This window comes from Pseudonaja textilis, chromosome 1 (assembly GCF_049901715.1).
Source record: "Pseudonaja textilis isolate UNSWEBS1 chromosome 1, rPseTex1.2, whole genome shotgun sequence".
NCBI lineage: Eukaryota > Metazoa > Chordata > Lepidosauria > Squamata > Elapidae > Pseudonaja > Pseudonaja textilis.
This window is the reverse complement of record NC_141990.1, coordinates 151,974,382-152,002,207: the sequence shown is the minus strand read 5'-3', so window position 1 is coordinate 152,002,207 and position 27,826 is coordinate 151,974,382. Positions and strand designations below refer to the sequence as shown.

Genomic DNA, 27,826 nt, shown 5'->3' with positions numbered 1-27,826 from the left:
TGATTCTAAGGTGTTCATAGAATTCACAGTGCACTATTACTTAGAACTCAAGCCAATTGAACCTACTTAGCAATAGAGCTATGCCTTTCACCCTTGATGATTATGGAGCTTATAGCTCTCAGAAACAATACATCTGTCAGTTTCCATCAAGTACAGCAATCCATGCAGAAGGCAGAGGCCCACCGAAAGCTGGAGGTTGATTGTCTTAGGCCCATTTTTTTTTCTTATTGTTCTTAAAAATCACTGAAAGGTTGACTGAGCTCTGCTTTTTTTCCCTCCAATAAAAACAATCTCAAAGAAGGAATTAATTGATATCGGTTATTGGTTTTTCTGCATTTTAAAACAATGGGTTTGATTTAGAAACCATCCTTTATCATGATATCAATTTCAGGAAGATAAGGAGCCCATGTACCTCAGCACTCTTTTTTTAAAAAATTCCATTTGTAGCCTAAATAGAAAAGAAACTTGGAATGATGTTTGAAGTTACTTAAACCAGTTATCCTTCCCAGAACACCATATCATTTCTTGCAAAGCATCCTATTTCATTATATTTTACCCACAAGAGATTATGTTTCTAAAAATCAGAGAAAATAAAGGGATTGTATTCAGGAACCGATGTCAAATATTTTCTGTAGCCCACACGTCCATATCAAATATTATGTTCTGTGGGGCACATGCCTGTATCTGACAAATTATTAAAAGACAGTAGCTTCTTTTATTGAAAATGTTTCATAGTATATGACTGAGTTCTTTCCACTCTGCAAAATATTACCTTCCAAATCTTATAGTAATCCTCTTTTGGGAGGGTACTATACACAAATGTTTGCTTTAGTATATGTGTAACTGGGCTGTTTTTCCAATGGCTCAATTCTCTATGCATAGTTTCAATACAAAATCATTAAGAAATGACCTTGATCAGATAAGAAACAGTCCTTGTTTAGCAACCACAGTTGGGACCGGCAACTCGGTTATTAAATGAAGCAGTCACAAGGTGAAATTGCGACTGTACTTACAATCTATTTTCCTTTGCTTCACAGGAAAGTCATAATTGGTGGTAAAGTTATTTTTTCATCACCATCATAACAGTGGCTAAAAGAGGCAGTTGCTAAACAAGGACCACCTGTAAACAGGATTGCCGTATTTCAATCAATCCAAGCTGATATTCACAAGTTTCTCTTTTTTTTCCCCCTCAGGGCTGCAAAGTATGCCAGGGGATTATGTGTCTCGGGGTGGTCCAATGGGCATGACAATGGGACAAGTTATACACCACCCCAGATGCCCCCCCATCCAGCACAGTGGGACAAGTTATACACCACCCCAGATGCCCCCCCATCCAGCAGAGTTGCATCACGGCCCCCCCATGCATCCTTACCTTTCGGGACACCCCCACCACACAGCAATGATGATGCATGGTGGACCACCCCACTCTGGAATGCCGATGTCAGCGACTAGCCCCACCATGCTCAATACAGGAGATCCAGCAATGAGTGGACAAGTGATGGACATTCATGCTCAGTAGCTTAAAGGAATATACTTTTATTTTCATGAATGGCAAATTTGAAATATTGTCGTTCTACAATGACTTAATGGAGTTCCATTCTTGGCATCTAATTTGGACCAAGGAACAATCCGATTGTCTTTATAGGGACCCTGAAAAGCAGGAAAAACACACCAACTGAAGAAGCCAACTTCTGGGGACAAGAAAAATAACTATATAAGGCAACAAGAGTTGAATATTGTAAAATGCTATTATTCTGTTATCCATATTACGTTCTTTCTTATAGATTTTTTAAGAAAAAAAATGTGAATTTTTTTCCACACTATGTGTGTTGTTTCCATAACTCTTCACTTCCTGCAGAAGCCTCCTTACATTAAAAAAAAGCCTTACAGTTATCCTGCAAATGACAAAAAAAAGATTTATTTGCAGGAGTTTTAGAGCATTAAAATATCTATGTCAGGCAGAAGAACATTTCTTCTATCCTAGGATTTCAGCCATGCACTCTGTATTTCTGGTTTTTTTTCTCTCTCTCTCTATTTCTCTCTCCCCCCTTCTCTTCCCCACCCTCCCTGCCTGGGGCGTGAATTTGCATGTCTATTTCATTTACTTACCATATTTGAATTGGCCTGAACAGATGTAAATCGGGAAGGATGGGAAAAAGTGCAGTCCTCAACGATGATTAATCAGCTGTTGCAGGCAATGTCTTAAGGAGACTGGTAGGAGGAGGCATGGAAACCAAGAGAAAAGTGTGTTTGACCTTAATTGTCACTTCAGAGCATCATTATCCCCATGAAGCAGCAGCAGCAGCAGCAGCAGCAACCACCTACATCACTTCCTGTTTTATGCCTCTCAAACCATGAACTGAAGAGTTATTTTTACTAAGTTGACTTTATTTTTTTCAGCAAAGCATCAGTCGTGCATTTTTCCATAGTCCCATCATGGAGCATATATGTATACATTGTAAATAAATTTTGTGCAAAAAGGACTGGAAAAATGAACTGTATTATTGCTTTTTTCCCCTCTTTTCTTTCTTTCTTGTTTCTTTCCTTTCCTTTCCTTCTTTCTTTTTGTAAAAGTAGCAGTTTGGTATGAGTTGGCATGCATACAGATTTACTAAGTGGGATAAGCTAATTATACTTTTGTTGTGGTTAAACAAATGCTTGTTGATAGCCTTTTTTCTATCAAGAAACCAAGGAGCTAATTATTATTAATAATCATTGCACATTAAGTCTTAGAGTTTCTGACTGAAACTGTTTGGATTGTACAATAACTCAAAGCCCAGCTGTAGTAGTTCAAGTGCAGTAATGAAACTGAATCTAAAATAAAAGCAAATTATTTTTGTCACGCTGGCTCAACTGCTTGAAGATTTTATTTTTCTGCCCAAGCCCTCTAAAATTGTAGCAATTTGCTATCAACTATTCCAGTCTCACTCTTTCAAAATAATTTTAGCACTAGGCAGCTTTAGTAATATTTTTAAAAGTATTTTATATGGTGAACTTTTCTAGTCCTATTTATTTATTTTCAAATGATTTTCAAATCTTTACTATTAGATGCTAGTAATTCCAAATTAAAAAAGAACCAACTGCATAAGATTAATGAATGCCGTTACATATTTTTTATTTGAATTAAATTACTCTAGGGTGTAAGTTAAATTTTACTCCTCAATGTTGATTACAAAAAAATAATCACCAGTCCTTATACCTGAATTAGTGCACTTACTTATAGTAAAAGATGTTATACTTTAAAAATCTAACGTTCATAAACAAATGTGGTTGCTGCAAATGATTGTAGTTAGAAATACTGACCAATTTTCCAGCATAGTTATATGTATATTCTGCTCTGTAGCCAACTGGTTAACTAGAACCAAATAACATGCTTAGATTTACAATGCCTTAGTTTTCTTCTAAATAATATTACAGCTATAAAAAGTTTCCTAAGGGCATGGGAAAAAAGGGAAACTTTCACTAAGGCAAACTAATTAAAAAAACCCTATTTTTTTAAAGATTTAATGGTAAACTGCTCGATGGGAACAAAAGACCTCAGTGGTGAGAACTATGATGTCTGCCATTCACACAGATGTCACCCCATAAAACCGCCGTAACAATTCCCTGTTTAGATTTAAAAGGGAGACCAGTTGTTTGGTGGCTACTAGGCAAAGTTTGATAGATTGGTTTATCTATTGTTTGAAGCACTTGGAGAGCATTCTCACTCTATCCAGTTTATATCTCAAATGCTTAAAGGAAAGTTAGTTGATAAGACAGCATCGTTTGCATGTAGGATACACACTCCCCACTGTCCAGAATTTGAACCTAACATTGGACACAAGTCCTGGGATTGAGCCCCACAAATGACAATTCCTATATAAAGCAGTTTCTTTCTGCTCAGAGCCAGACTTGAAGCTTTATTTTATAACCATTAAAAATAAAGAGTCCTTTTATTTGCTATGTTCTCTGTGTCTCTGGAAGGCATGCAGCTTTCAGTATGTGACTTTGCTAGTAATTAATTACTATTTGCTTACTTTCCCTATTGGGGTGGGGATTTTGTTATCTGATGTATCTGTTGAGGCCGAGAATCACAATGCCTTAAGTTGCATTGATGTTGAAACAGCCACTTAGATCGTACAGATATAGTGATTCCTATATATTCCAACAAAGATCCAGTCATTTGCATTAATGGAGGGAGGGGCGTGGCTGTCTAGGAAACAGCCAGCCAATCAGTGATTTAAGAAAATCAAATGTTTAATATAGGTCCTCCTCAGCCTTTCTTTGCTCAAAGAAACTCCTTCCAATTTTATAAATGGTTGGGGAGTTATCTTTCTTATCCCTGTAATTCCAAGAAAAAATAGAAATACATTTGCTGCCAAAGTTAAGTTTTGATAGCCTTCCCCATCTTTTATTTCAAGAGTGGAGCAAAAAAGTGTACATGCTACTATTAAAAGTTCTGGACGGATTGTTTTTTTTCTTTAATAGATTTCCCCCCTTCATTTACAGTTAAAAAATTTTAACTCGAAAAATATAACCCAAGGCAGTCACCTTTGGGGTTACATCCCCACACTCTTAATCAGCTGCAATTATAGCACATTAATGGATAATACTTTCAAAGATTTTTTTTTTTTGGTTATTGTTCGTCACATGATGTTAGACGGCTTTTACAGGCAAAGGAAAGAGAAGTAAACGGGTTACAAATAGGGAATTATCCCTCGTTTAGCATTAAAATTCATTTAGATAAAATTGCCACAAACATTTAAATGGAGAGATTAGTTCCCCCTCACGCCTTATTGCACACTCTCAATGGCTCCGTTAAGAACACTTTATACGTTGGAAATTCCGCCTTCTCAGGCTGCTGGCTGTTTCCTAGTTACCCACATTCAAAGCGAAGGCAGCAGCGACAGAAGACAGGGCTGGGGGAAGGGAGAGAAGTTGGGGTTTCCTGCCCCCCTCTTTATCACACTCCCCTCCCCCCGGTTTTTTTTTTTGGCAACCAGACTGCAATTCATCCTCTTAGATTTGTTGGAAGTAAAGGGGAAAATAAATAACGAGATTATTCTCTCTTTGGACACTCAGTTACCCTATATGGAAAAAAAAAAAAAAAAGAAGGCGCCGCTGTTACTCCTTTTCTGTCTGGTTCTCCTTCGCCGCCGGCTCCCCCTCGCTCCCCCCACTCCCCCAAACTGGGAATCGAAAGTTTTGAGTTGGTTCCGTCCATCGCAAAGCGATCGAGATTAACAGGTCCATATCGGAGTGTGGGCACGGGCTGGAGCTAGCGAGGGCATCGCTTGATAAAAAAAAGTTCTGACTCGCGCCTCTTCGGCCCATTTGCGGCACTCGCGCGGGGCGGAAGGGGGGGCAGGAAGAGATCAAAGGGGGCTGCTGAAGTGGGTTGTTTGCCCTAGAAAATCTCTGGAGGGATTCATTTGAAAACAGATCAGTTGTCTTCCACCTTCTTCCTCCTCCCGTTGCTTCCTTCCTTCCTTCCTTCCTTTTCTTTGCCTCTCTCGCTGCCACCCGCTGCAGAGCCAAAGGAGACGGAACGCCAGCTTCGACTGCCATCTTTTGGGGATTTGGAAAAACGATTCCCTCGCTTTCCTTTTCCCGATATTCCTCTACCTCCGTCCTTCCAAACCTCCGGTCCGAAATAAAGAGATTCCGCTCTAGCTGACGAGAATGAAATTTCGGGGTGGGCATTCTTGCAAGGGATTGGCTTGCAGTTGCGCATGGAAGTCGTTTTAAGTCGCAGGGAAAACTTGGCGTGGGTGTTTCGCTTCCGAAGAGCTCCGCCGGTCCTCGGGGTGTTTCCTACTCGGCCAAGCTCGGAACTATTTCCCTCCCCCTCTCCCCTCCCCCCCAAAACCCACAAGTTTTCTTTTCAAGCAGGGAACACCACCCCACTTTCCCTTCCCTGCGAAAGATTGTCGGACGAGGCCGCATGCGCGGTAGGGCTCCTGGACTGATTTTTTTTTTTTCACTCGGTGCTTGTCGCGGCTGCTGTATATAAATATGAATTGGTGTCGAAAGAAATGAAGAACCGAACCGTCCCCCTGTTGAGGGGAGGGGGAAGGGGTTACTTCAAAAAGAAAGGAAGTGGGCCGGCCACTTTGAGACTCTTGCGGCCGCCTTTGGACATTTCTACCCCCAAGTTTTTAATAGTGCTTTCTTGCAACGTTTCAAGCACGTGTTCCGAGATTGGCGTGGGGACGGTTGATTTGAACCAACACTTTGAAAAGGAACTGTGGATCAGGCTCAAAATAACACGGACTGGCCGCTCCTCCTCCTCCTCAGCACGGAGAGCAGCACTTAACCAACCGCTCGTCCTCTTTTTTTCTTTTAAAAAAAACTGCTGGCTAGAGAGAAACGCCAGCGAGCGTGCGTGCGTGCGTGGCCTGCCTTGCGCGCGTGCGTGCCTGCGCGCGCGAGGCATCTGGGGATAGGTCGAGCCTGGCGCTTCTGCAATTGCCGCCATCTCTCGCCCTGAGGAAAGGGAGGCTGGCTGGGCGCGTTGTACGCCTGCCGTGCCCTACTCGTTACAAAGCTACCCCCCCCGGGGGGGGGCTTATACCGAGGAGCGGGAGGGCCCTTAGCTACGGAAGGCTCACTGAGCAGTCCCTGTCGCTGAGCGGGCTCTCTTGTCAGATATAAGAGGCGGAGGTCTCCCGAATCGGGAGTCGGGCGAAGGCGCCCATCCCTCCTGTGTTCTCTTCCCTACCCGCAACTCTGGTCGCCTGAAAAAAACAACCGCCCGAAAGGCAAACCAGTGGCCGGTCCGAAGTGAATTGGGACTCATCTCGGCTTCAGCGTGGTCTCTTTATTTTTCCTTTCACTGTCACGTTTTGACTCTTTCCGCGCACCCCCAAAAACAAGAAACCCGGACGAAGTGTTTAAAAAGGTCCCAGCGAAACTCCTTTCGCTCTGGTCCTCGAAACGCAAAAAAAAAAAAAAAATGAGGGAAAGAAACAGGCCTCAGGAAAAAGGAGACCTATCCGTACTCTCTGAGCAGGTCGTCGGCAATACGTGCCTGTTAACGAAAAACGGCCGTCGGGCTGTGGGAAGTCCACCGCCATCCCTACTAACCCGCCACCCCAGTCTGGGTCTGTTGCTATCCGGCCCCCCACTCCGCCCGCAGCCTCCTCAGAGAAAATGCAAGCGCGGGGAGAGCGAGTCCCCCCTCCCCGCTTTTCCACCAACGTCTCCCTCGCCTCCGCTTCTCACTCCGGAGTCCAATCCGGGGCCCACCTGGCCTTGGACTTTAACCTAAAGGGGACAAAGACGTCCCCGCCGCCTTTCCCCTGGGGGCACTTCGGGGACCAGAATCCAGTACAATGAGGCGGGAGGCGTCTCGTCTTATGCAAGTTTCCGCGCGGTGCCTCTGTGTGGCTGTGGTAAGAGAGCCCGAACAAATACTTTTCGGCTCTGCCAGGTCAAACAAACAAACAAACAAACAGGGTCGATGTGGAGACAATTCAAGAGTTGTCGCCTCACGTTTGGTCGCCTCGCCGCTTGCCTCCCGAAAGTCGCGCAACCGCGAGAACGTGTCATGTGCGTGGGCTTAGAGGGATCCCCTTAAAACGCGTGCGGGGAGCTAGGTGGAGTTTTTCCAGCGAAGTGTCAGCTTCCGTCGAAAATCCCTGAAGTATCCCGAAAAACAAAGCGAGTGCTCTCTTCTTCCCTACTGCCCGGTCCCAAATCTCAGACGAAGGGGCGGCGGCGTGGGAGGCGGTTGCCCCTCCATCTCCAGACGGTGGAGACCCTCGAGAGGAACGTTAGGAAAATGCTTTGTGTGTTTGAGAGGAGATGCTGAGATTTTCCCTCTTTCCTCCAAACCCGAGGTGCTGGGTGGATAAATAATGCTTTAATAATCCATAGAGCCCATGTTCGCAAAATTGCAACTTTCCTTAGAAAGGTACGATTTTTGCTTCTCAGGTGCTACCTGGTTTTATAAGAATATGGATGCTCCCTCGTAAAATTAACAAAATGAAGCCATTCTCGGCTGATCATACCACCTCTCTCTTTGAACCCAAACTCAAATAAAATGTGGGCAATAGACACGTGGATCCACCCGAGTCTAACAAAGGTAAATGAAACGAGAGCAGGGCTAGATTTTGTTCGAATTCTAGTTCGACTCAAATGAATATTTGCTTTTCTCTTCCTCCTTCAGTAGTACATAAAATAAACGCCTATTCAGCCAGTTTCGAGACTTTCCTTCCTAGCGCAAGCACCTTGATGAGAACAGAAAGTTTTCCAGCAAAGGAAATTTCTCTGAATTCCTTTAAAGCCTTAATAAAAAGAATAACAGAGGGCTTCCAAGGGCAACAAAAAGGGTACGATTATCATTCACTCTCCCCACTCGGGAAGGTTCGTGTGAAGCATTGTATCTGAACCTTTTGGGAAAGTTGTCCCCCCCCCCGCCAATTAGCCCGTGTGATATACCTGCGTTTTCTCTTTTTCTAAGTGTGACTTTGTTGGGGTTCCGGTCAGTATATGGAAGATCTCTCTCACACACACACCATTTTCTGTTTATAAAGACACACAACTATTGCAAGGAGATGGAGGGTACTTTTCCCTTGTAAATGTGCGTATGAATATGCCTAAAAGGGCGGGGTGGGGGTGGGGGAGAGAACTGAGAAATGGGGCGACAAAGGTGAAAGGGAGAACCGAATCCTAGAGCCTCACAGAATATTTGTCCCAAAAGGCGGATAGCAGGAGGTCTGCTTTGAAAGGCTTTGCGAAGCTCTTCCTGCAAGGTAGTTAATAAACTCCTAAGCAAGTCAGGAGCTTTGTATTTTATGTAGTGGACGGAGAAAATCTTCCAGGGCTTTAATGTGTGAAATAACTAAATGCCTGTGTGGCAGCTGTTTCTAAAGCCAAAACTAACTCTTTGGAAGACGGGGAGGGGAGCCTAGACGAAAAGACTGCTCATTTTTTTTCCTTTGGTGCCATTTTGGATGTCATCTGTTTCCTTGGTGACTGTGTTCAGCCCCCCAAAGCCCCTGAGCGCCTGGATTGTTCGAAAAAAGCATGCTATTTCTGCACCGTCATTTATCACTGTCACCGCATAATGATTCCCCTTGCAGCTCCTTATTGATGTTTGTAATTGCATTATCTCATAAAGGGGAGGGGTGAGGTAGGGGGAGAGAGATGATCAATGAAACTGAACTGTGCATTGTAGGGTCAGGAGATACACAAGTCCTGTTTCTGTGTATCCACGCACACAAACTCCACAGAAACAGAAGAGCTGTTCTGAATTGAGGGTTGGTTGGGTGAGTGAGGGTATCCTTGTGTACGATACCTGATTGTGTAAGGAAATCGTCATTTTCCTCTCTTTTCCCGAGGTTTAGGTAAGCTTTTTGCTAAAATTCAGAACCGCTCCCTGCCTTGCATTTCAACGAAGGAAGGACTAGTCCTTCCTGGTGAGAAGTGTGCTCTGCTGTCACAAGTGGGCAGAGGAAAGTAGTGAATAAGCACTTATGTCCCTCCTTTTCTTTCTTTCTTTCTTTCTTTCTTTCTTTCTTTCTTTCTTTCTTTCTTTCTTTCTTTCTTTCTTTCTCTTTCTCTCTTTCTCTCTCTCCCTCCCTCCCTCTCTCCCTCCCCCTACTCTCTTTAATATTCCTCGTTCCCTGCAACTACCATTTTTTTTTTTTTTTTTGATAAAGGAAGCTCCAAAGAGTAATTGGTAGACACACTATCTGGGAACTATCTTCAGCACCGGCCTTTTTTCCTAGCCCTTCCAGCGAGACCCAGTTTTTCTGACACTAGTATTTTTCCGCTTAATGAATGTGGATTGCAAATTTAAGGCGGATCGCCTCCCAGCTTCTCTGACTATTCCGCTCCAGGTAGCCGACGATTCACTGTTTCATTCCCGTACCTGAGTAGAAAGAATAAACCAACCTGCCTTCGAAAGCTGGAACCTGAGACCCTCCCTTCCCAGCTCATCCTCCTGAAATGATCCCGTTACCAGCTGGCAAGGGGGAAAATAAATATCCTGGCTAGCTAAACAGAATGGCATATTGGCTCGGCGTGAGATTAGGACACTCCGCGAAGAAATAAACCCAAGAGGTCGCAAGGAGTGGGAATAGAAAGGGGAGCTGTGGATGTGAGAATGTGCTTTTGCGGAGCCGAAAATGGACTTGTAAACCTGTAGACTGCGGACCTGTTGATTTCAACGGAACCGAAAAGATCCCGATTCCAATGCGTCATTCCTGCTGCTCTCTTTAAATTGCCCTCTCGGGGATCGAGCAGAGATCTCTGCCAAGATTGTTCAGACTGTGCGATGAAGGAGTATCCAAAAGGTCCTACCCCATTGAAAACGCAAGTTTTGGAAATTCGAACTCTTTTCTGCATTTGATAATCTTTCTCTCAGTCATCCTTCCCCCTCCCCATCGCCCCGGTTTTTGGATGTGGCGGATAAGTTAAAAAAAAAACATACAACGCATTTAAAAAAATTATTTGATTGCAATTCCCTTCTTTAGGTAAAATTGCATATCTTTCTTTAGATAAAAATTGCTTCTGGTTATCATACTGCACTTAACTCCCATGCCCACCTTGGTCGAGCTTTATATTTCACCCTGCCCATACAGTTGGTCGTAGCCGCTTTGGCTAGACACCTCCCAAGCACACCTCCACTTAATCTGGTCTCCCCAGGCCTGTTTGCCAAATGTGATACCTGAATCTGGCCAAATGCCCTTAGAATTAAGGCACAAGACATATTAAGAATGCATTGCCTGAGAAGGGAGATTTAATTGAAGGCAGAAAGATGCTTCAATATCCCAATAAGAAATAAGAATGCGTCTCTCCTTTCAATCCACGCCCCCCCCGCACCAAAAAGAGGGGGTTTATTTAAGACTTCAGAGTTGAACCTTTGCAAATGGATGGAATTGACAGCATACACACAGAATTGCACCTATTCTCACTGAATGGTGAGGGGAGCTAATCATATTAACTCAGGCACCAATTTTAGCTGAGTAGGTTGGGGGAATCCTCTGCACTCCAATGTCCCTGACTTAGACAAGCAGTGAAAATTTGCCAAATTGGCAGCAGCAGTACATAAACAACTCCTAGTTTTTCTTTTTTCATTTTTTTGGAGGGAGAACAAAAAATAAAAGCATTTTAGAAGAAAAGATACCCGCCAGGCAAAGCTGCTTGGTTTAGGAGGTCTTTGTCACAGCTTTGGAGCTGCACCTTCCTTTGGTTCTTATTTCAGTCTGAAAGTAAAAGTCACTTTTGTGAGATTCTCCTATTTTTTATAAATCTAACCGTTCTCCCACCTCTAGCTGCCTTTCTATCAGTAGTGCAGCTATATAAACAGAAACACTCTTGGCTGTATTTCGAAAGAACCGCTTGATATGGATCATCATGCGAATGTTATGCTATGTTTGAATTACATTTTCGGAGGATTTCCTCTTTCTTCTCCCTACCCCCAATAAATTAATCAAAATGAGTCGTTCATCCAGAATAATTTTAAAAGAGAGGAGGAATAATATTTCATGCCAGGAAATCTTGGTTAAAATAATGAAAAATCATTCTCAGGTTAGAAATTATTTATAGAACAAATCTTATATTAACATTTTTTCAAAAAAAAAACCATATAAACAACAGCTGCATCAACAAAACCACTCCTGATTTACAGTTATTAAATATTTGATTATCATGATAATGCTTCATATTCTACCTTTTATTTGCATTTTAATCTATAGAATATTTACAGTATTTCTGCCTCTCTTTTTTTTTTGCCAGTGATTGATTACAGATGGGGGGAGGAGCAAAATGACCTGCAAGCTGGCTTTTCCTGCCCCTCCCCCCTTTGCTGTTTACGAAGTCTTTTTCAACAATGGTAATGCGACCCGGGACAAATAAATTATGTCCTTTCTAGACGTCAGAGAAACGCTGTTCCTTTTCCTCCCAAATACTTATTTTTATTCTCCTCGACCCCCATCATGGTTTTAGGAGCTGCTCTCCTGATTTTTTTTTTTTATATATATTTAAAACAATTACTTCTGATTTTTTTTATCAAATGAAAAAGCAACTACGAACTTGAGAATAAATGTTATTAAGAATTTTAATTTCTCCCTTTCCTTCCTTCCTTCCTGCTTTTTTTAAAACAGCTTTAAAATTGAAAAGTTCCAGAATCACTAGAAAAACTCTCGGTCGGATAAGTCAGCTTAAAGTGTGTTGAGAAGAGATCGGACAATCTCCTGTTGCCAGACAAACAACGGAAGACAAAAGAAACAGCCACAACCGTTTCTTCCTTGTTTAATTTCTTGGCGTAATTTGCACAATGCCTTTTTGGGTAGCTCCCAAGGTCCAGTTATTCGGTGGGGCCCAATCCAGGCTCTGAAATTTGGACAGTGGTGACCCTTTCTGTATAGAAAATGGGTCTCTGTAGAGCGGCCGCCCACTTCTGTCCTAAACAATGATTAAACGTGTCTGGCCTGGGGGTGGGGGTGGATTTGGTTTTTGAAATGTGTATTATATATGTGTACGTGTGTGTGTGTGTGTGTGTGTGTGTGTGTATATGTATATGTATATGTGCATGTATATATGCATATTTGCGTGTGCATATATACATACATGTGTGTCTGCACGCACACACACACACACATAAATTTATCGCTTGTGGGGCCTCACATGCTAACTGCCGGGTGAAGGGAAATCCATATGAAAAGCGGGTAGGAGGGAGCACTGACAGGCAGATTTGATAGATGACTCTTGTTTTTTGTTTGGTTTTTTTATATATATATAGGAAGCAAAACCACATCATTGTCTCCGCGAAATGGCTCGTTTCCTGACTCACCTCTCTTATCGAGGTGCCCGTTCACAAAGCCCTGGCTCACAAGCGGAGGGGTGACCAGTCCGCCAGGCTGCCACTTCCCGTATTAACGAACCCTTTCTCGCTTGCAAACCGGACCCAAGAGCTTGAAGGCAATTGTATTGCAGCTAAACACGGCGCTGGCTTGTTCCCTCCGCGCGACTGTGCTCTTGTGAGTGGGTGAAGTTGTGGGGGAGAAGGAGGCGAAGGGGTGCTCGTGGTCGTTGTCCTGCCAATGCCGCAGCCCGTTCGCTTGGAAGGCTCGCTGGGACTCGTTCCCAAGAGTCTTAAGGAACGATCTTTTGTAAAGTCAGGGCGCCAGACAACCACCAAATTACTCCCCGCTCCCTTAAAGGCAAAGGGTTGAACCTTAGCCCTCGACAGCAAAAACGTACTACGGAAGAAATCCGGAGTAAGGAAACTACAGCGCAGGAGCCTCGCTCCAGCCAATCGGTGTGACCCGACGGGATAAGCTTCGCCGTGGGAGACACAACTGCCAGATACAGATCACTACGTGGGGATAATTCATGAAACTGACTGTGGGGTCCCAGGTAGAGAATCCAGCCACCGGGGCCAGGTGTTTTAAGAGTTGGAAACAGATTCCGTGAAGACGGCGGGGGCCGGGGTGAGTGGGAAGAAACTGAAAGGCAGAGCTGGCAGAGGTGAAAGAAAACAACACTGGGGTTTTCTGTCCTCTGTAGTTTTATTGGCGGGTGGGGTAGTAAGCGCCGGATTTATGGAAGGGCCGAGACTCTAAAGGAGACGGTGATGATCACAAAGACGAAGGGAAGGCTCCCGCCTTAAGCCGGTTGCTGCCTGGCTCGTTACCGGCGCGCACCCCCGAGCGAAAGGCGAAAGTGGCCTCTCGCCAGCCGCAGATTGAGAGCGCACTTCGTTTCCGCCACGTTAGGAAGATGACATCCAAATAAACAAGGGACAGGCGGCGAAGTGCTGGGCCCAGCGGAGCGCAGAGGCGCAAATAGCCACTGAGAAGGCGAGAGACTGACTTCTGCTACCGCTGAGCGTCTCCCGCCTCTCCTTCTTCGCCTGTTGCCCCTAAGAGTAGCTGGGCAGCGCAGGTGGGTGGGCGAAGACAAGGGCTTGGAACAGGGGGCGCGAGCCCGTGGGATCCTCACGGGAAGCAGTTGGAAGGGGGCGCCTTGGGAGATGGGGGAGGCGAGGTTTCACTCCTTCGAGGGTCGCAGGTTAAAAAAAGGAGTGACTAACATCAAAAGCGACGGCAATCGCGCTCGGGCACAGCACTCAGTGGAGGTTCAGCTTCCTACCGGAGACGGGACGCGAAGTTATATCAAGCGCGGGAGAGTGACGCGCGAGGCGTGCTCAGGCCTCGCCCACTGGCGTTTGAGGGCACACACACACGGCCCGGGAGGTCCCGCGATTATTGGAAGTAAGTTCCGCTGATTTCAATGGACGTCGCTTCCGGGAAATGCCCTTGGGTCTCTCCGCGCTGGGAGCTCACCCTGGCGCTTCTCTGGACAGGGGAGAAATAAATGCCCGGATCCCCAAAGAGATGTTAGGATATTCTCTTGTTAAGACACGCGCGCGCATGTTTTCCCGCCGCCTCTCCAAAATCACGCGCTGGTTAAAAAGGAAAAGGGAGGAGAGAGGGTCCAACCCCCTCGGGGGATCCTTTCGCACCCTCGCCACTTCCAAGCTTGGCACTGGCTTGCCAAGGTCAGAGTGAAGGAGGCTATCTCCCCCCACGCACAATTCAGAATAGAGCTGGAAGGAACCTTGGAGGTCTTCTAGTCGAACCCCCCTGCTCAACCAGGAGACAGCACACCATCTCAGACAAATGGCTGCCCAGTTTCTTCTGAAAAACCTCCAGTGATGAAGCCGCTCTTGACTTCATCTTGACTGCCCGCTGTGGGCTGAGCGCCTGCTTGAGGCAATCTAAACCCTGGGCTAGTCTTCACGGGCATCTGGGGATGGCAGCAGCAGCAGCAACAACGGCGCTGTCTGAACTCTCCTCCTTTTGATTCCTGGATTGCACCGACCCAGCTAGGATTTGGTACCAGCGCCCTCGATCCTGGATGTTCAGGCCCCTTTCCTTTCTTTCGCCTCCCGATGGAATCGGAGCTGCTGTCTGGAGGGGAGGGCAGTATTTAATTTCCACAAGCGGGGATTGTTAACACAGTCGCCCACCTGTACCCGAGATTACTCGCCTGACCTTTTTTTCATTACCACCTACTTTAAATGCGCTTGGTCTAGTTTCTAATTTCTCTTTTCCCAACCAGCCTCCAGCCTTTCCACCCAGATTCCCCATCGTTGCCGCGGATGAAGAAAACAATTAGAGAGCCACTCTTAGCGTGGCCAACTTGTCTGTTTCACTTCAAAGGACGGCAAGCAAATTGTTTCCAGAGTTTATAAGTAATTAGGCTACATTAGGGAAGCATCTAAGTAAAGCCGAGAAGAATCTCCTTCTCGTTCCCTGAGGAGATCTGTTTCTTGGACACGAAGCACGTCGTGGGTCGTGGTGGTGGTGGGGATTATTAGTAGGCTGTTGAAAACTTAAACTGTTGGCCCCCCCAACACGCAAATGACAGCCCACTTGAAGTTAAGACGATTTGGACCCACAAACCGACTTGTGACCTCGGCTGCCTTGTGAAGGGGCAGGTTAGGGGGAAAAAAGGACTTGGGGTGGGGGGAGCGCGGCAGGGGAAGGTAATTGCGCATAATTAATGTTGAAGAGAAAATGGTCGCATAATAGGCTGCAAAAAAAAAAAAAAGCGGGGGGGGGGGAAGCCATCTGTAAGTGTGTGTCCTGGGAACTTAAAAAACAACAACAAAACCTTTCCTTCCCAGCCAGCCCCGGCGCCCCGATCATTTTGCCCTAGCAACCTATTGGGAAGATTCGTTGAAATAAATGGGACTTTCTTCCAAGTTCTCTTTAAAATGACCGCCTAGGGGATTCTGCCGGTATTGGGAGGAAACCTACGATTTCATTAACAGCATTCGCTCGTTCCTTATTCTCTGTTGGAATAATTTCACATGCACTTTCGGATTGTGAAAATTCCTATTTGGCTCATAATTATAACAGATTGCGTTATTCCTGATGTGTGTGTGTGTGTGTTTGTATGCGTGCTTGTATGCGTGCTTTCCCTCCCCTTTCAAGATTGCCTCCCCGGTTCCGATTCTTTCCGAGTTGTATAGATATAATTTGCTGAAGATATTAAAACAGAATTGTTGATTTAAAAAAAAATATCAGCCCCCATTTTTTTTTCCTGAGGAGTAATTGCTGTTATATAAAAAAAAAATTACAAAAGAACACTCGGAAATAAGTCTCACTGGTATATAATTATACAGAGAACTGGCTGTACAGGAGTGTGGCTTTAGGCTGAGATTTTAAACACACTGACTTACAAAAAGGCTCCAATAAAATAAACATGATTTATTTGTTAATGAGGACAAGGAATAGTTTAATTGTATTTGAACCTGCCATTTTTTTATTTTTATTTTTAAAATCATCGTGTACCACCTGTGGCTAGGAAATTAATATTTTTGTCCCTAATATAAGCTTATAATTTATTATATGTTTACTGAAGGAACTGCACTGTGCTGTCTTTTATGAAATAGAACAAAATTAGGACACTTTCTCAGAGAATGATGGCAGGGTTATGTTGCCTGCACTGTGGATAGTGGAATAAGAATAAAAATATAATTTGTTGTTATTCACTATTTTATCCTTAAAAGGTCACAGAAGCCTTTCAAAGTCCTTCAATTAAGCACACCCACACCCAGAATCATGCACATACACATAAGAGTCTAGCTCTTTCCCCCCAAAACATTTAAAGTCACATCTGCCCAACAAATTGAACTAAATCAACTCAGCTGGAGCTTTCAAAAGCAATAAAAACATACTAATAAATTAATTTAAAAATAGACTGCCTCACAATGGGATATCCTCAAATTTGCCTGTGTCAACTTATTTATTAAATTTGTACACCGCCATTTTACCTAAGAGACTCTGGGTGGTTTACAACAGCATAATAATACCATACATTTATTAGTATTTATTTATTATTTCCATTTACATAGCCACCCATCTCAAATACTATATGACATCATCAGGCTTAGAATTCCAATCCAAATGTAATATAAACGTTATACATAAAACTATTTAAATACTGTACTGCTATAAATATATAAAAACTTAATCATAGCTGAGGTATAAAAAAAAATTGCACCAATTGGCATAACCACTGTATAAGCTCAATAGGATCAGTGTTGTCTCCCAGAGAACAATGCCCTGAATGAAAGGTGACCTGACAGAAAAGGTTCTCTTGCTGGGCCCTATCAGGTGGCATCCTGTAAGAAATTTGGATTTGAAACACCTTTTCTGTCACGCCTAAGAGGATGGGTAGACATAATTAAAAGAGCCAGTTTAGGGTACTAGTTAAAGCACCAGGCTAGAATTGGGGAGACCATGAGTTGTACTGAATGACTTTGGGCCAGTCACTCTCTCTCAGCCCTGGGAAGAAGGAAGCAATGGTAAACTGCTTCTGAAAAATGTTGCTTGAAAGGAGGTGCAGGCAGTCACAGGAGTTAGAACTAATTTGAAGAAACAATAAAAGAAATAAAAAAAACAAAGAGAAGATGTAATCGGGGAGAGGCAATTCCTCAAATCACTTGGTCTCTTTGGAGACAAACTTTTTTTGTTTTGTTTTACGTTTTGCTGTAGCAAAACCTACTACAAAATATTCTCATTCTTGCAATTCTGATTGCTTCATCTGAAAATAATTCAAACTTTTCTCTTTAGATATATCAGGACCACAACTCTGATTATTATAGAGAGTAGCTGCTATTGTATGGATCCATTACACACACCTGTGTGTCCCCCCCCCACCTGTATTGTGGTTGAAAAAGAGGAAAGAGGTACTTCTGCATACTAATTTGAAGTAACTTTGCCCAGCTTGGCATCTCCAGATGCTTGACGATTCTAATTCCTAGAAACCCTATCCTTCTAGGCTGAAGGAGTTATGGTTGTTGAGCATTCATGCACTTGGCATCCCAAGGCATCTGAAAGGCACAGCATTAGTTGCTTTAAGGAATAAACAGAGAATTCTGCTCCAGCATAGAGAGATAGGAAAGGCAAAGTTCCAAGAACAATATTTTTAAAATCAAAATGGCCATTTCAGGAGGAAGAAGAAGAAGGAAAACAACAACTCCTAAGCTTCCCTGGAGCAACAGAGAAGACATCATACATGTGTGAACATACACACACTTATTTTAGACACAATTTCAAAAAGTTGATAGAGATAGAGATGATATGTCACTCAGCATTAGCAATTGCCTTGGGCCTGCTCCAGTTAGTACTTTTGATACTTGCACAACTGCATTCCACACAATCATTTGAATGGCAGTTATTTAATGCAAAAATAAAATCTCAATCTTGCAACAGGAGGAGAAGTATTGGAACTCTCCACAATCCGTGCATTTAACTGGGGAGATGTGTCCCTCAAATAACCCAGTCCTTTTTGAGACAGACTTTTTGTTCAGTGGTAGGGGAAGTTCTACAATGAAATATTCCTATTTAGTCCAAAGGGGTTAAAACAGGGAAGTCCCAATGCCCCAATCACTGCCACAACATGAAAAATGGCTTTGCTGGCTAAGGAGAAGCTGCTTTGTGCCCTGAGGTAGCTTCTTGCTTTGTTCTGGGTCAGTATAAGATAAGCTGCCATGTCATCCAAGTGGTGTCCAGCTTGCATGCTACAATAGATTTGATAGAGTCGCTTAACATATGCAAAGAGCGCAATGATTTTTAATTATGGATAAAAATTCAGGGACGCCTAAAGAGCTACTTCTAGGTGCCTCAATATGACAATAAGTTGGAGCTTGGTCCTTGACATATCTCTGGAGCCTATCACCATTCAGCAAGATTAGAGAGTATTTGGAAAAGCGCTGTTCCAATGGAGTTATTTAACATACTGATTTAGCAACAAAATGGCAATTCCTTCCCAGTTTTTCCCCTGAATAATTCTGTAGGGTGAGTTGTACAGGCAAGTTGTGACTGGCCCAAAGTCCCACAGTATGCTCCCATCACTGAAGGTGAACTTAAGCTCAAGTCTGCCTCCTCCTTCCCCAATGCTTTAATAACTATACCAAACTAGCTTTCCAATTTTCCTGCTTGTGATTCATATAACACAACTGAGATGAACTGTTAGGGCATCCAACACACTCCCCCTCTCCCAGAGAACTATTGAATTAGTTTATATTTTCAAGGACAGAGCTACAAAGGGTTTACTGAAAGACTGCAGTCAAAGGGCTGAGTCTAATTGGGACTCTGAACTGCAGGATGAAGGCTATCTACAGTGAAGTCTGTGCCTATCAGATGAAAGATATGAACAAGTACCAGTGGATTTTTTTTGGGGGGGGGGAGTTTGGCAGTGGAGACGGATTCTTAGGGCTTCATCCTCTCCATTCCACCCAAAAATAAAATAAAATGGCCTGCTTTGTTATTTAACCTTTAATTATCCTTTCTTAGAAAGTATGTAGGCTCTGTTGGTTTGAGCTCCAAGCTTGGCAGTTTGGTTCCAAACATTTCATCACCATTCGAGGAGACATCGTCAGTGCGTTTTGAGTTGTCTCTGCACTGACGACGTCTCCTCGAATGGTGACGAAATGCTTGCGACCAAATTGTCAAGCTCGGAGCTCAAACCAACAGCCTAACTACCAACCCGAGCTTCTAATATTCAAACACATTTTAGTACGTAGGCTCTTCTATGCAGGTTTGAGCATACACGGTAGAGCTCCTACAAGCAAGCCAAGAGCGTACTTGGTCATCTTCTAATATCTTTATAAGAACATATTCTACAAGTCCATGCGTGCACACATATCCATTCCCAGGGTCACAATAGTCAGACCCCAGCAGAAGAAAAGTAGAGAGAAAAATGATCACACAAATAGAACTGAGTTGAACCCCGTGGGGTTCAGCATCCACCAGAAAACAACCAAACTCAGAGACCATCTTGAAACTGCCCAATAAGACAGTGCCCTTCTCTTTTACTGGCCAAGTCAAGTGACCCTTGCTAAACCAGGCATGGGCATGGCCAGCACATGACACATCTGGCCCATGGGCCAGGAGTTTGACAGCCCTGAGACAGAGAAAATCTAACTATCATCTTGATTTCACTCATTTATTAGGTCTCCTTTTTGCATTGCAGCCCTGACGGGTCACTCCACGAGCTAGAAGACTGATCGTGCAAAAGGCTGTTCATTCATATCTGTGAAAGTTATTATTCTTTTTTCCTGATAATCTCAGTGTTATTTTATTGATTCTGAATTTCTTGGGTACTTAATTGTTAATCATTTGATTTGCTTGAAATTAAGTCCTTAAATGGTATTGTAAAAACACACGGGGACAATGTAAAAAATGTTTTCAAGTAGCCTTCTCTATCCCTGCCCACTTCAGTTGGACTGAGCCACAATGACCGTTGTCCTCAGCCAGCCCCTCCACACCACTAAAAATAAAACAGACTTCATATTCCTACTCCCCAGACCCATTTTAAGTTGTTATTGATAGAATGATGAAGATGCATTTTCCCCAATGAAGTTATTAGCCACTTCAGAGAGGATGGTATAGATTAGGAAAATGTCAGGGAAGAAGCACCCTTTTCCCAATTATTTCTGTCCTTAACGTGTTCAGCAGTTCTGAACTGCAAGATGTCTTTGAGTAAAAATAACATTCAAGCTAGATTCTTGATATTTTCTTGGGCAATACATGCTAAATTAGTGTCAAGAATACAATGACCCATAGTAAACTATTCTGTTGACATCCTGCATCTATTATAAACCTTAACCATATTTTAAGCATTTTTCATGCAATGAAGCTAGATTTGAATGTGAGGAAGGAAGGAAAGAAAGCTCTCAGATTTATGTTCTGTATAAATTCTCCACACAGATTTTGTGCTTAGTGAATCTTCTCAAAAGTCTGAATACTTGGAACAAAAGAATCTTACCTTTCACCATAGAAATATAAATAAAGGTAAAGGTTCCCCTCGCACATACATGCTAGTTGTTTCTGGCTCTAGCGGGTGGTGCTCATCTCTGTTACAAAGCCAAAGAGCCAGCACTGTCTGAAGACATTTCCGTGGTCACGTGGCATGACTAAATGCCGAAGGTGCACGAGATGCTGTTACTTTCCCTCCAAAAGTGCCCCCTATTTTTCTACTTGCATTTTTACATGCTTTTGAACTGCTAGGTTGGCAGAAGCTGGGACAAGTAATGGGAGCTCACTCAATTACACGGTGCTAGGGATACAAACTGCCGAACTGCTGACCTTTCTGATTGACAAGCTCAGCATCTTAGCCACTGAACTTTTTGCTTTTCAAAATAATATAAGGTTGGGATTGATATTATAAACATGTAAAATGTAAAAAAAAATGGGCTTGAATGAATTGGGCTTGAATTGCTTCTAGTTATAGCACCAATTTGACACCTCTTGCTTCTAATATTTCTTTTTAATTTCAAAGGCTATTACATCAGTCTTTAAAAAGCCACCATGAATCACAAGAAGTAGGGTGTATAGTAATACTGGAGCCAGTCAATCAATCAATCAATCAATCAATGCCTAATTCCTTCTATTCATTACTATTAAGAAGGAAAAAAATAAAAAGAGCAAATCAATCTCTGAAGTCAAGAACAATGAACTTTTTATGTGTTGTACATCACTGCTTCAACTTGTTTTCCCTTCTTAGATGATTAGAGTTTCAGTGACAACAAATGACAGACTTGATTAACATAGTTATAAAACTTCATCACACACTGCTAACTTTCCCACCCAAGGTTTTGACAGCTTATGTGGTGGGGCTAAAGTAATGTCAAGGTTTTGCTCTGTAACCATATCTGTAATTGGTAACAGACAAGGAAGGTCAAAGAGATAACCATTGGAAATATTAGTTATTTATTCACTTTCAAAAGTTAATGAATTAATCAAGTTACAGTGATCAGTGTTTGTATGGGGTTTTTTTCAGGGTAAGTTTCAGCTTAGGATTCTCTGACAACTTAGATGGAAGAGGAGGAGGAAGGTGTGTTGGATATGTTTGCTGCCTTGAGTTATTTGTAAAAATAATATAGGGTGGGATATAAATAAATGTGTGCATTTCTGATTATAGGTAGAGCATGTATTGTAGGGGTCTTCAGACTTGGCAGCTTTAAGTCTTGTGGACTTCAACTCCCAGAATTCCTCCTCCAGTCATGTCAGTTCAGGAATTCTGGGAGTTGAAGTTCACAAGTCTTGCCAAGTTTGAAGACCCTTGATTATAGTATAAAATCACAGAACATCATCTCTTTTCATTTCTGATTAGATGTTGCATACCAGTGTCTGAATGTGCATAATGGTTATCTTTTGAGAGAACAAAATTTCATTTAAATGTACCCTGATTAAGTGACAATAAAGATTCTATTCTATTCTACTCTACTCTACTCTACTCTACTCTACTCTACTCCATTCCATTCTATTCCTTTCCAATTCTTAGACATTATATATATTATGAATGTTGAAATTCTATAAAAACTCTAGGAAGACACAAACATGAGATCTGATAGAGATCATCCTTGTCTTCCCATAAATAATTTGGGGAGAAAGAATCACTATTGAATTAGATTGAAATGGGTAGCATGTCTCCAGTGTTTTAGATCTGTCCTGTTGCAAGGTGGAGAAGAAAGAATTCCTAATAAATGTACAACAAGGCAAGAAACAAATTAGACAATTCTTTTTAACACCAACCTGGTAAGAGCTAGTTTGGTGCAGGGATTAAAAGAATTAGGTTAGAAACTGCAAGACCATGAGTTAAATTCTCATTTAGCCATGAAGCCAGTAAGTTTGAGCCAGTGATTTTCAACCCTTGAAAGAACCATTTCTGAAAAATGTAGCCAGTAGCCAAGATGGATTCATAGGACAAAGCAAACACAATATCAGTGAGGGTGCATCAGTTCAATGGCTATAAGTGGCTATATTTATTATTTTTTCTTCAAAGCTAATGTTTATGGTTTCCTCACTGCCTAGATTATTTTGTGCAACAGGCCTCTGGGGTAATTTATGGTGAATTGCAGCTATGGCCTTGTTCATGTAAATGAGAGCAATATACCAACGGAGAGGATTTCTAACAATTCAGCAACTTGAAATGTCAGCCGTAGCACCCAAGAGACATATGGAGGTCTTGAAACGGTTCATAAGCACATCGCATATCCTTCTCAATTTAGAGGTATGTAGGTACAGTGCTATAGAAAAATCCTTGGGTGGGGTCACCTTGTATTTAGGAATTTACAGTGTTGCAAATGACTTGGCAGATGCTGACAAAAAATAGGTAAGTCTGTAGAACAAATTCTTCTCTCCAAGTAGAAGACCAAGAGGTCTCTTGTATCACGAATGAGCTGAATTTGATACAGAAGAATCAGTATGGAAAGCCAGTTTGAAAAAAATCTGTAGTTCCTACACCCCCCCCTTTTTTTTTACTCTGACTCCTACCTGGCGGAGCAGCCTATTAACTCTTTGCTGTTTAACACCTGATTGTGAGTTTATACAGGAAAAAAATGGATTTTTTGGTTAGATCACAGTGCAATATCTGTAGCTTAGCCTGGTTAGCTTCCTCTCTTCCTTCCAGAAATGGCCAAAGAAGAATATTTCAAAGAAAACACAAGTCATTCCTTACTGATGATCCTACAAACAGCAAAGTATCTTTCAGTTCTCATTAGCTAGTAGTTAGCTTTTGCCCCAAAGCACAAAGGTATACCTTTCCCATTTAAATATATATTTTCCTGAGTTGCATTCTCATAAATTACTATAATTCTACCTTTTCTTTTTCTAAAAAAATTAAAAATGAACTCAACCCTCTGATTTAGCAAAATTAAATGATATTACAATTGTGTAAAGAAGCAAACCACTTCCTATAAATAAAGTTTCCAAGCATTTATTAACTGAACTGACGAATTTGAACAACCAATAAATAATGAACAAACGTTCACAGAGGCATCATAATTTTCAGTGACTGTCTATGTGGGATTATTAATGGCAAAACATTAACAATTTCATCCTCATGTCACCCCAATAAGGTACTTTTAAGCAATCAGATAATTCCTGTCCTCTAAATCATTGAGTCCCCAGCCTCCAGTCTGTGGATCAGCACCGGGCTGGGGCATGCCAGAAACTGGGCCTCATAAACAAGCAAAGCCCAATCCACAGGATGCTCCTTCCTGTCTGCAGTAAAGCCTCTCTCCATAGAACAGGGTCCAGCTGCCCGAAAGGTTGGGGGCCAGTGGTCTAAATCAAGGAAGGTGAAGGGCATAGATACAGAGAAAGCAGGTTTCCAGAAAAGTAAATACTGTATGTATTAGCAGATGTCCAGCTCCTATTAGGAAAGTTTCTGAAGCTTTAAACCAGCATGCTGACTGATCTTATTAGGATATGATCATATTAGGAGAGAAACCCACTGGTGTTTCCCATCTGGATCTTGTCACAGAGACATGTACGTAAGAATTTCCTAGATAACATTTGGTACCTTCGCTCCATTATATATTATGTCTGCATAACTTTGCTGTTGCTCTCATCTCATAAAAATCTCCAGACATCTCTTTCTGTCTTCAAATATTTTATAAGGGGCTTGTTAGAAAAAGAGAAGAGATTAGTAAATGAAGGTGATCTTCTTTGCCAAGCAAAAAATAGGTTGCCGCACAGCATTAAATCTTACAGGATCTATTCTCCTACTTTGTAGTCTAGGTAGAGTCATGCTCCTATGTGTCTCTGTGAGAAGATCCCTACATGTTTATTTATTTTATTTTTATTTTATTTATTAGATTTGTATTGCCGCCTATTCACCATGGCCATGTTACCAGGAAAAGGATCCCAAATTCAAATGAAACTGTATTTTAGCTTACAATAAGTTATGGCTATAATTGGTTGGACTATCACATTCTTCAAAAAAGCAATGAACTTTAAAATGGTTGCCTGCTCACATCTTAAACAATAATTTATTTATTTTTCAACAATGTTGCTGTCATAATTAGAATCAGTATCAACAACTAAAACAGAAATAATTGTAAGTGAGGAGGAACATCAGATAATCTAATATGCAGTTGATACTATTATCCTTTTCCTAATCAAATATCAAGAGTGCATAATTACATTAGCTCTAGCTTAAGCAAATACTTGATTTTAAAGTGAATTATTATAAAACAAGTGTCGACTATTTTTGTATCTTAGTCTATTTAAATTAAATTACAAGATACTTTTTCTGAATTCAGCTTATAAGTATTTTTTTTTTCATGAAGAATGGGGAGATAATTTGATATGCCTGCTTCCAGATGATTTTGAGGTGAAATTTCTTTCATCCTCTTTTTTTTTTTAGTGCCAGTTTCAAGATGTATTCTTTACCTCAAGTTCATTAAATGTAGCTAGGCTAATCACTCCTAAGGTAAGTTGATATATTGTGTGCTGTAGAAAAGGACATAATTAATTTGAATATCCTGCACAAGAATCATAATAACTAAAGAGGTTGACACAGGATTTGGGACAATTTAGATTTTTATTCACTCTGAGTTGTGTAGTAACTGGTAATTATATAATAAAGTTTTCTATCACTACAGTAACAGGCCAATAAACTGTCACTCTGCTCCGAACACGTTCACTATATTATCGATCCCCATCTTGCCACAAATGCCATGTAGTAGAGATGCTCCTGCCATAAAGGCTGGGAGCTGTCCAACAGGTTGAAGAGCAAGGTTTCCCCAAGAGCAAAGGAGCTGTCCAACAGGTTATAAGGAACTGATACAAACGAATCTGTATTAACCATGAAACTTTACACATGTTTCTGCTGCCTCATTCTTTTCTAGAGCCCATTCAGAGCAAGTGATTGGTCTGGTTTTCTCTTCCCAGGTATAAAAAGAGGCCACTAAAATTGCCATATTGCCACTGAACCTTCCTATCTTGAGTCACTAGAATGAGAAGAAATACACAAAGATTGAAACACCCAGAATGATAGACTCGGCCTAACTACATATTTTAAATTTGGTAGACAAATTAAAGGTATGCCCAATGGGATCAACACTTTCAGGACTCATAGCAAAGGTTGTCATGCTGTAACATCTGGAATTGATAGCAATCCCACGTATACAACCCAAAATATGGATCAGATATGTAGATGACACTTTTACCATAATAAAAGACCAATTAGAGAACATCCACAGAACATCCACAGAACCATCAACAACATCTTCAAAAGAATCCAATTCACAAGAAGAATACAACAGCATGCTCCCTTCCTTGATATCCTGATCAGCAGAGACTACAATGACAAACTAGAAACACAAGTGTACTGAAAAACCATCCACACTACCAAAATAATAACCCAATCTCCCATAAGAGAAGCTGTGTAAGAACATTATTTAGATGAGCATAAACACACTGCAGCAATACTGAATACTGGAAACAGATAGTTGAATTTCCAATAAAATGGAAATTTGTGCAACCTCATCAAAAAGTGCCTCACCACTCAACCACAATGTAGTACAACCAACCAACTAACTAAAAGACCCAACAGTCCCAGTGCTAAAAACAGGAGTCATCTACAAGATTTACAACAATGTAAAAACTGTAATAATCATTACTTAGGACAAAAAGACAGAAGGTTAGCAGACACATTCATGAATACCAATTAGCAGTCAGAAGACATGACTCTTTAATTTCACAATATAAAGACTTAACTATATTTTCAACTGGGAAACCATGACCATCCTAGACCAAGCCAAGTCCAAAAACATCAAATTGACCATCAATAAACACATAAACATAAACACCAACTACCTACTGTGCAAAGAGACAATCAGCAAGCAAAAAGGAAGCAAAAAGACCAGAACCCCTCCTCACCAGAAATCAACATCCAGATAAGCAGAGGTTAATACCAAGATTAATATCAGTTCAACAGTCAAGAAGTAAACAATACTCCAATCAAAGAATTGTCAAACAAAGCAACATAAACAGCCCAACCAACCCACCCACCCCAAAGACCACTGCCATCAACACTGACAGGGCAAGCCATTAAAATATAACTTTAAAACAAATTGCACTCCTTACTAGCACTGATGATACTACCTAGTTTGGGTAATGAAATGTCTTCAAAAAAACAGCCAAGCTCAGAAATCGCTAAGGACCCCTCATAATGAGAAGTTATTTTGGAGGATATGAATGAAGATCGGTGACCACAGGTGATTTTCTCAGTCCTGTTGACTGTCCTTGACTCTCAGGCTAAATGTGATAGTATGTAGTAAAGCAGTGGATTCCTGGAGTGCAATCTAGAGTAGTAAAAGGCAACTCAGTGCAAGTATCATCTGTGCAAGAAAGAGAAAGGGTGGCTCCTAATAGTTTATAGAATACACTGTAGATGCAAATAGTAGAGTTATCAGTCTGGCAATATTTTATGTATAGGTGTCATTCTTGGGTTTTGGCCTGACAATAGACTACAATAATTGCATAGAAGTGCAATATGTAAAAGCAGACTGCAATTCAATCCTAACAAGAATTGGTTTGGATTTTGGGGGCTGCTGGATCTGGGGATTTTTCTTCTTTAACTCTTAATGAGGTAGAACTTCTTCAGTTATATTTGTTAAGGACTTCTCATGAATTTACCATTCTTGCTTGAAGAGTAGGTGGCAGCCCTGCCTGTGGGAGAAGGAGGCTTTTGCACAAATTTGTTTTGTTCACCATTTGCACACATTGCTGGACTGGGAAAGTCGCTCATACCTTAGTTATCTTTTGATTTATCTATTGCAACACACTCTATATGGGGTTACCCTTAAAAAGCCCTTGGAAGCTCAAAACAGTTCAGAATATTTTTGGGTACCCTGGGATTTTCCCCAATTACACTTAGTTGCATTAGATGTACTGGCTCCCAGTTCAAGGTTCTGGTTAACACCTTTGCAACCTTGAGATAAACAGCAGCACCTATCTCTAAAAGCTTCTGTCCATTCCAGGAGACCCAACAGGATGGATGAGCTACAGGAACTCTCTAGTAAACA

At 41.8% G+C, this 27,826-nt stretch overlaps 1 protein-coding gene and 1 long non-coding RNA gene across 15 annotated transcripts in view; both read left to right on the top strand.

Annotated features, from left to right (window-relative positions):
* Positions 1-2,842, top strand: part of MEIS1 (Meis homeobox 1) — a 161,309-nt gene extending 158,467 nt beyond the window's left edge. For all 14 annotated transcript variants that reach the window (XM_087919295.1, XM_087919302.1, XM_087919294.1 and 11 more), the window contains one exon: positions 1,194-2,842. In XM_087919295.1, the coding sequence (XP_087775421.1) occupies positions 1,194-1,519 (326 nt within the window). In that variant the 3' untranslated portion in view covers positions 1,520-2,842. The remainder of the gene's footprint in view (positions 1-1,193) is intronic.
* Positions 2,843-12,467: 9,625 nt separating this feature from the next.
* Positions 12,468-25,232, top strand: LOC148127872 (uncharacterized). Its single transcript, XR_015740658.1, has 3 exons — positions 12,468-13,421; positions 24,611-24,677; positions 25,162-25,232. It is a non-coding gene; the product is annotated as an uncharacterized LOC148127872 (long non-coding RNA).
* Positions 25,233-27,826: the final 2,594 nt, after the last annotated feature.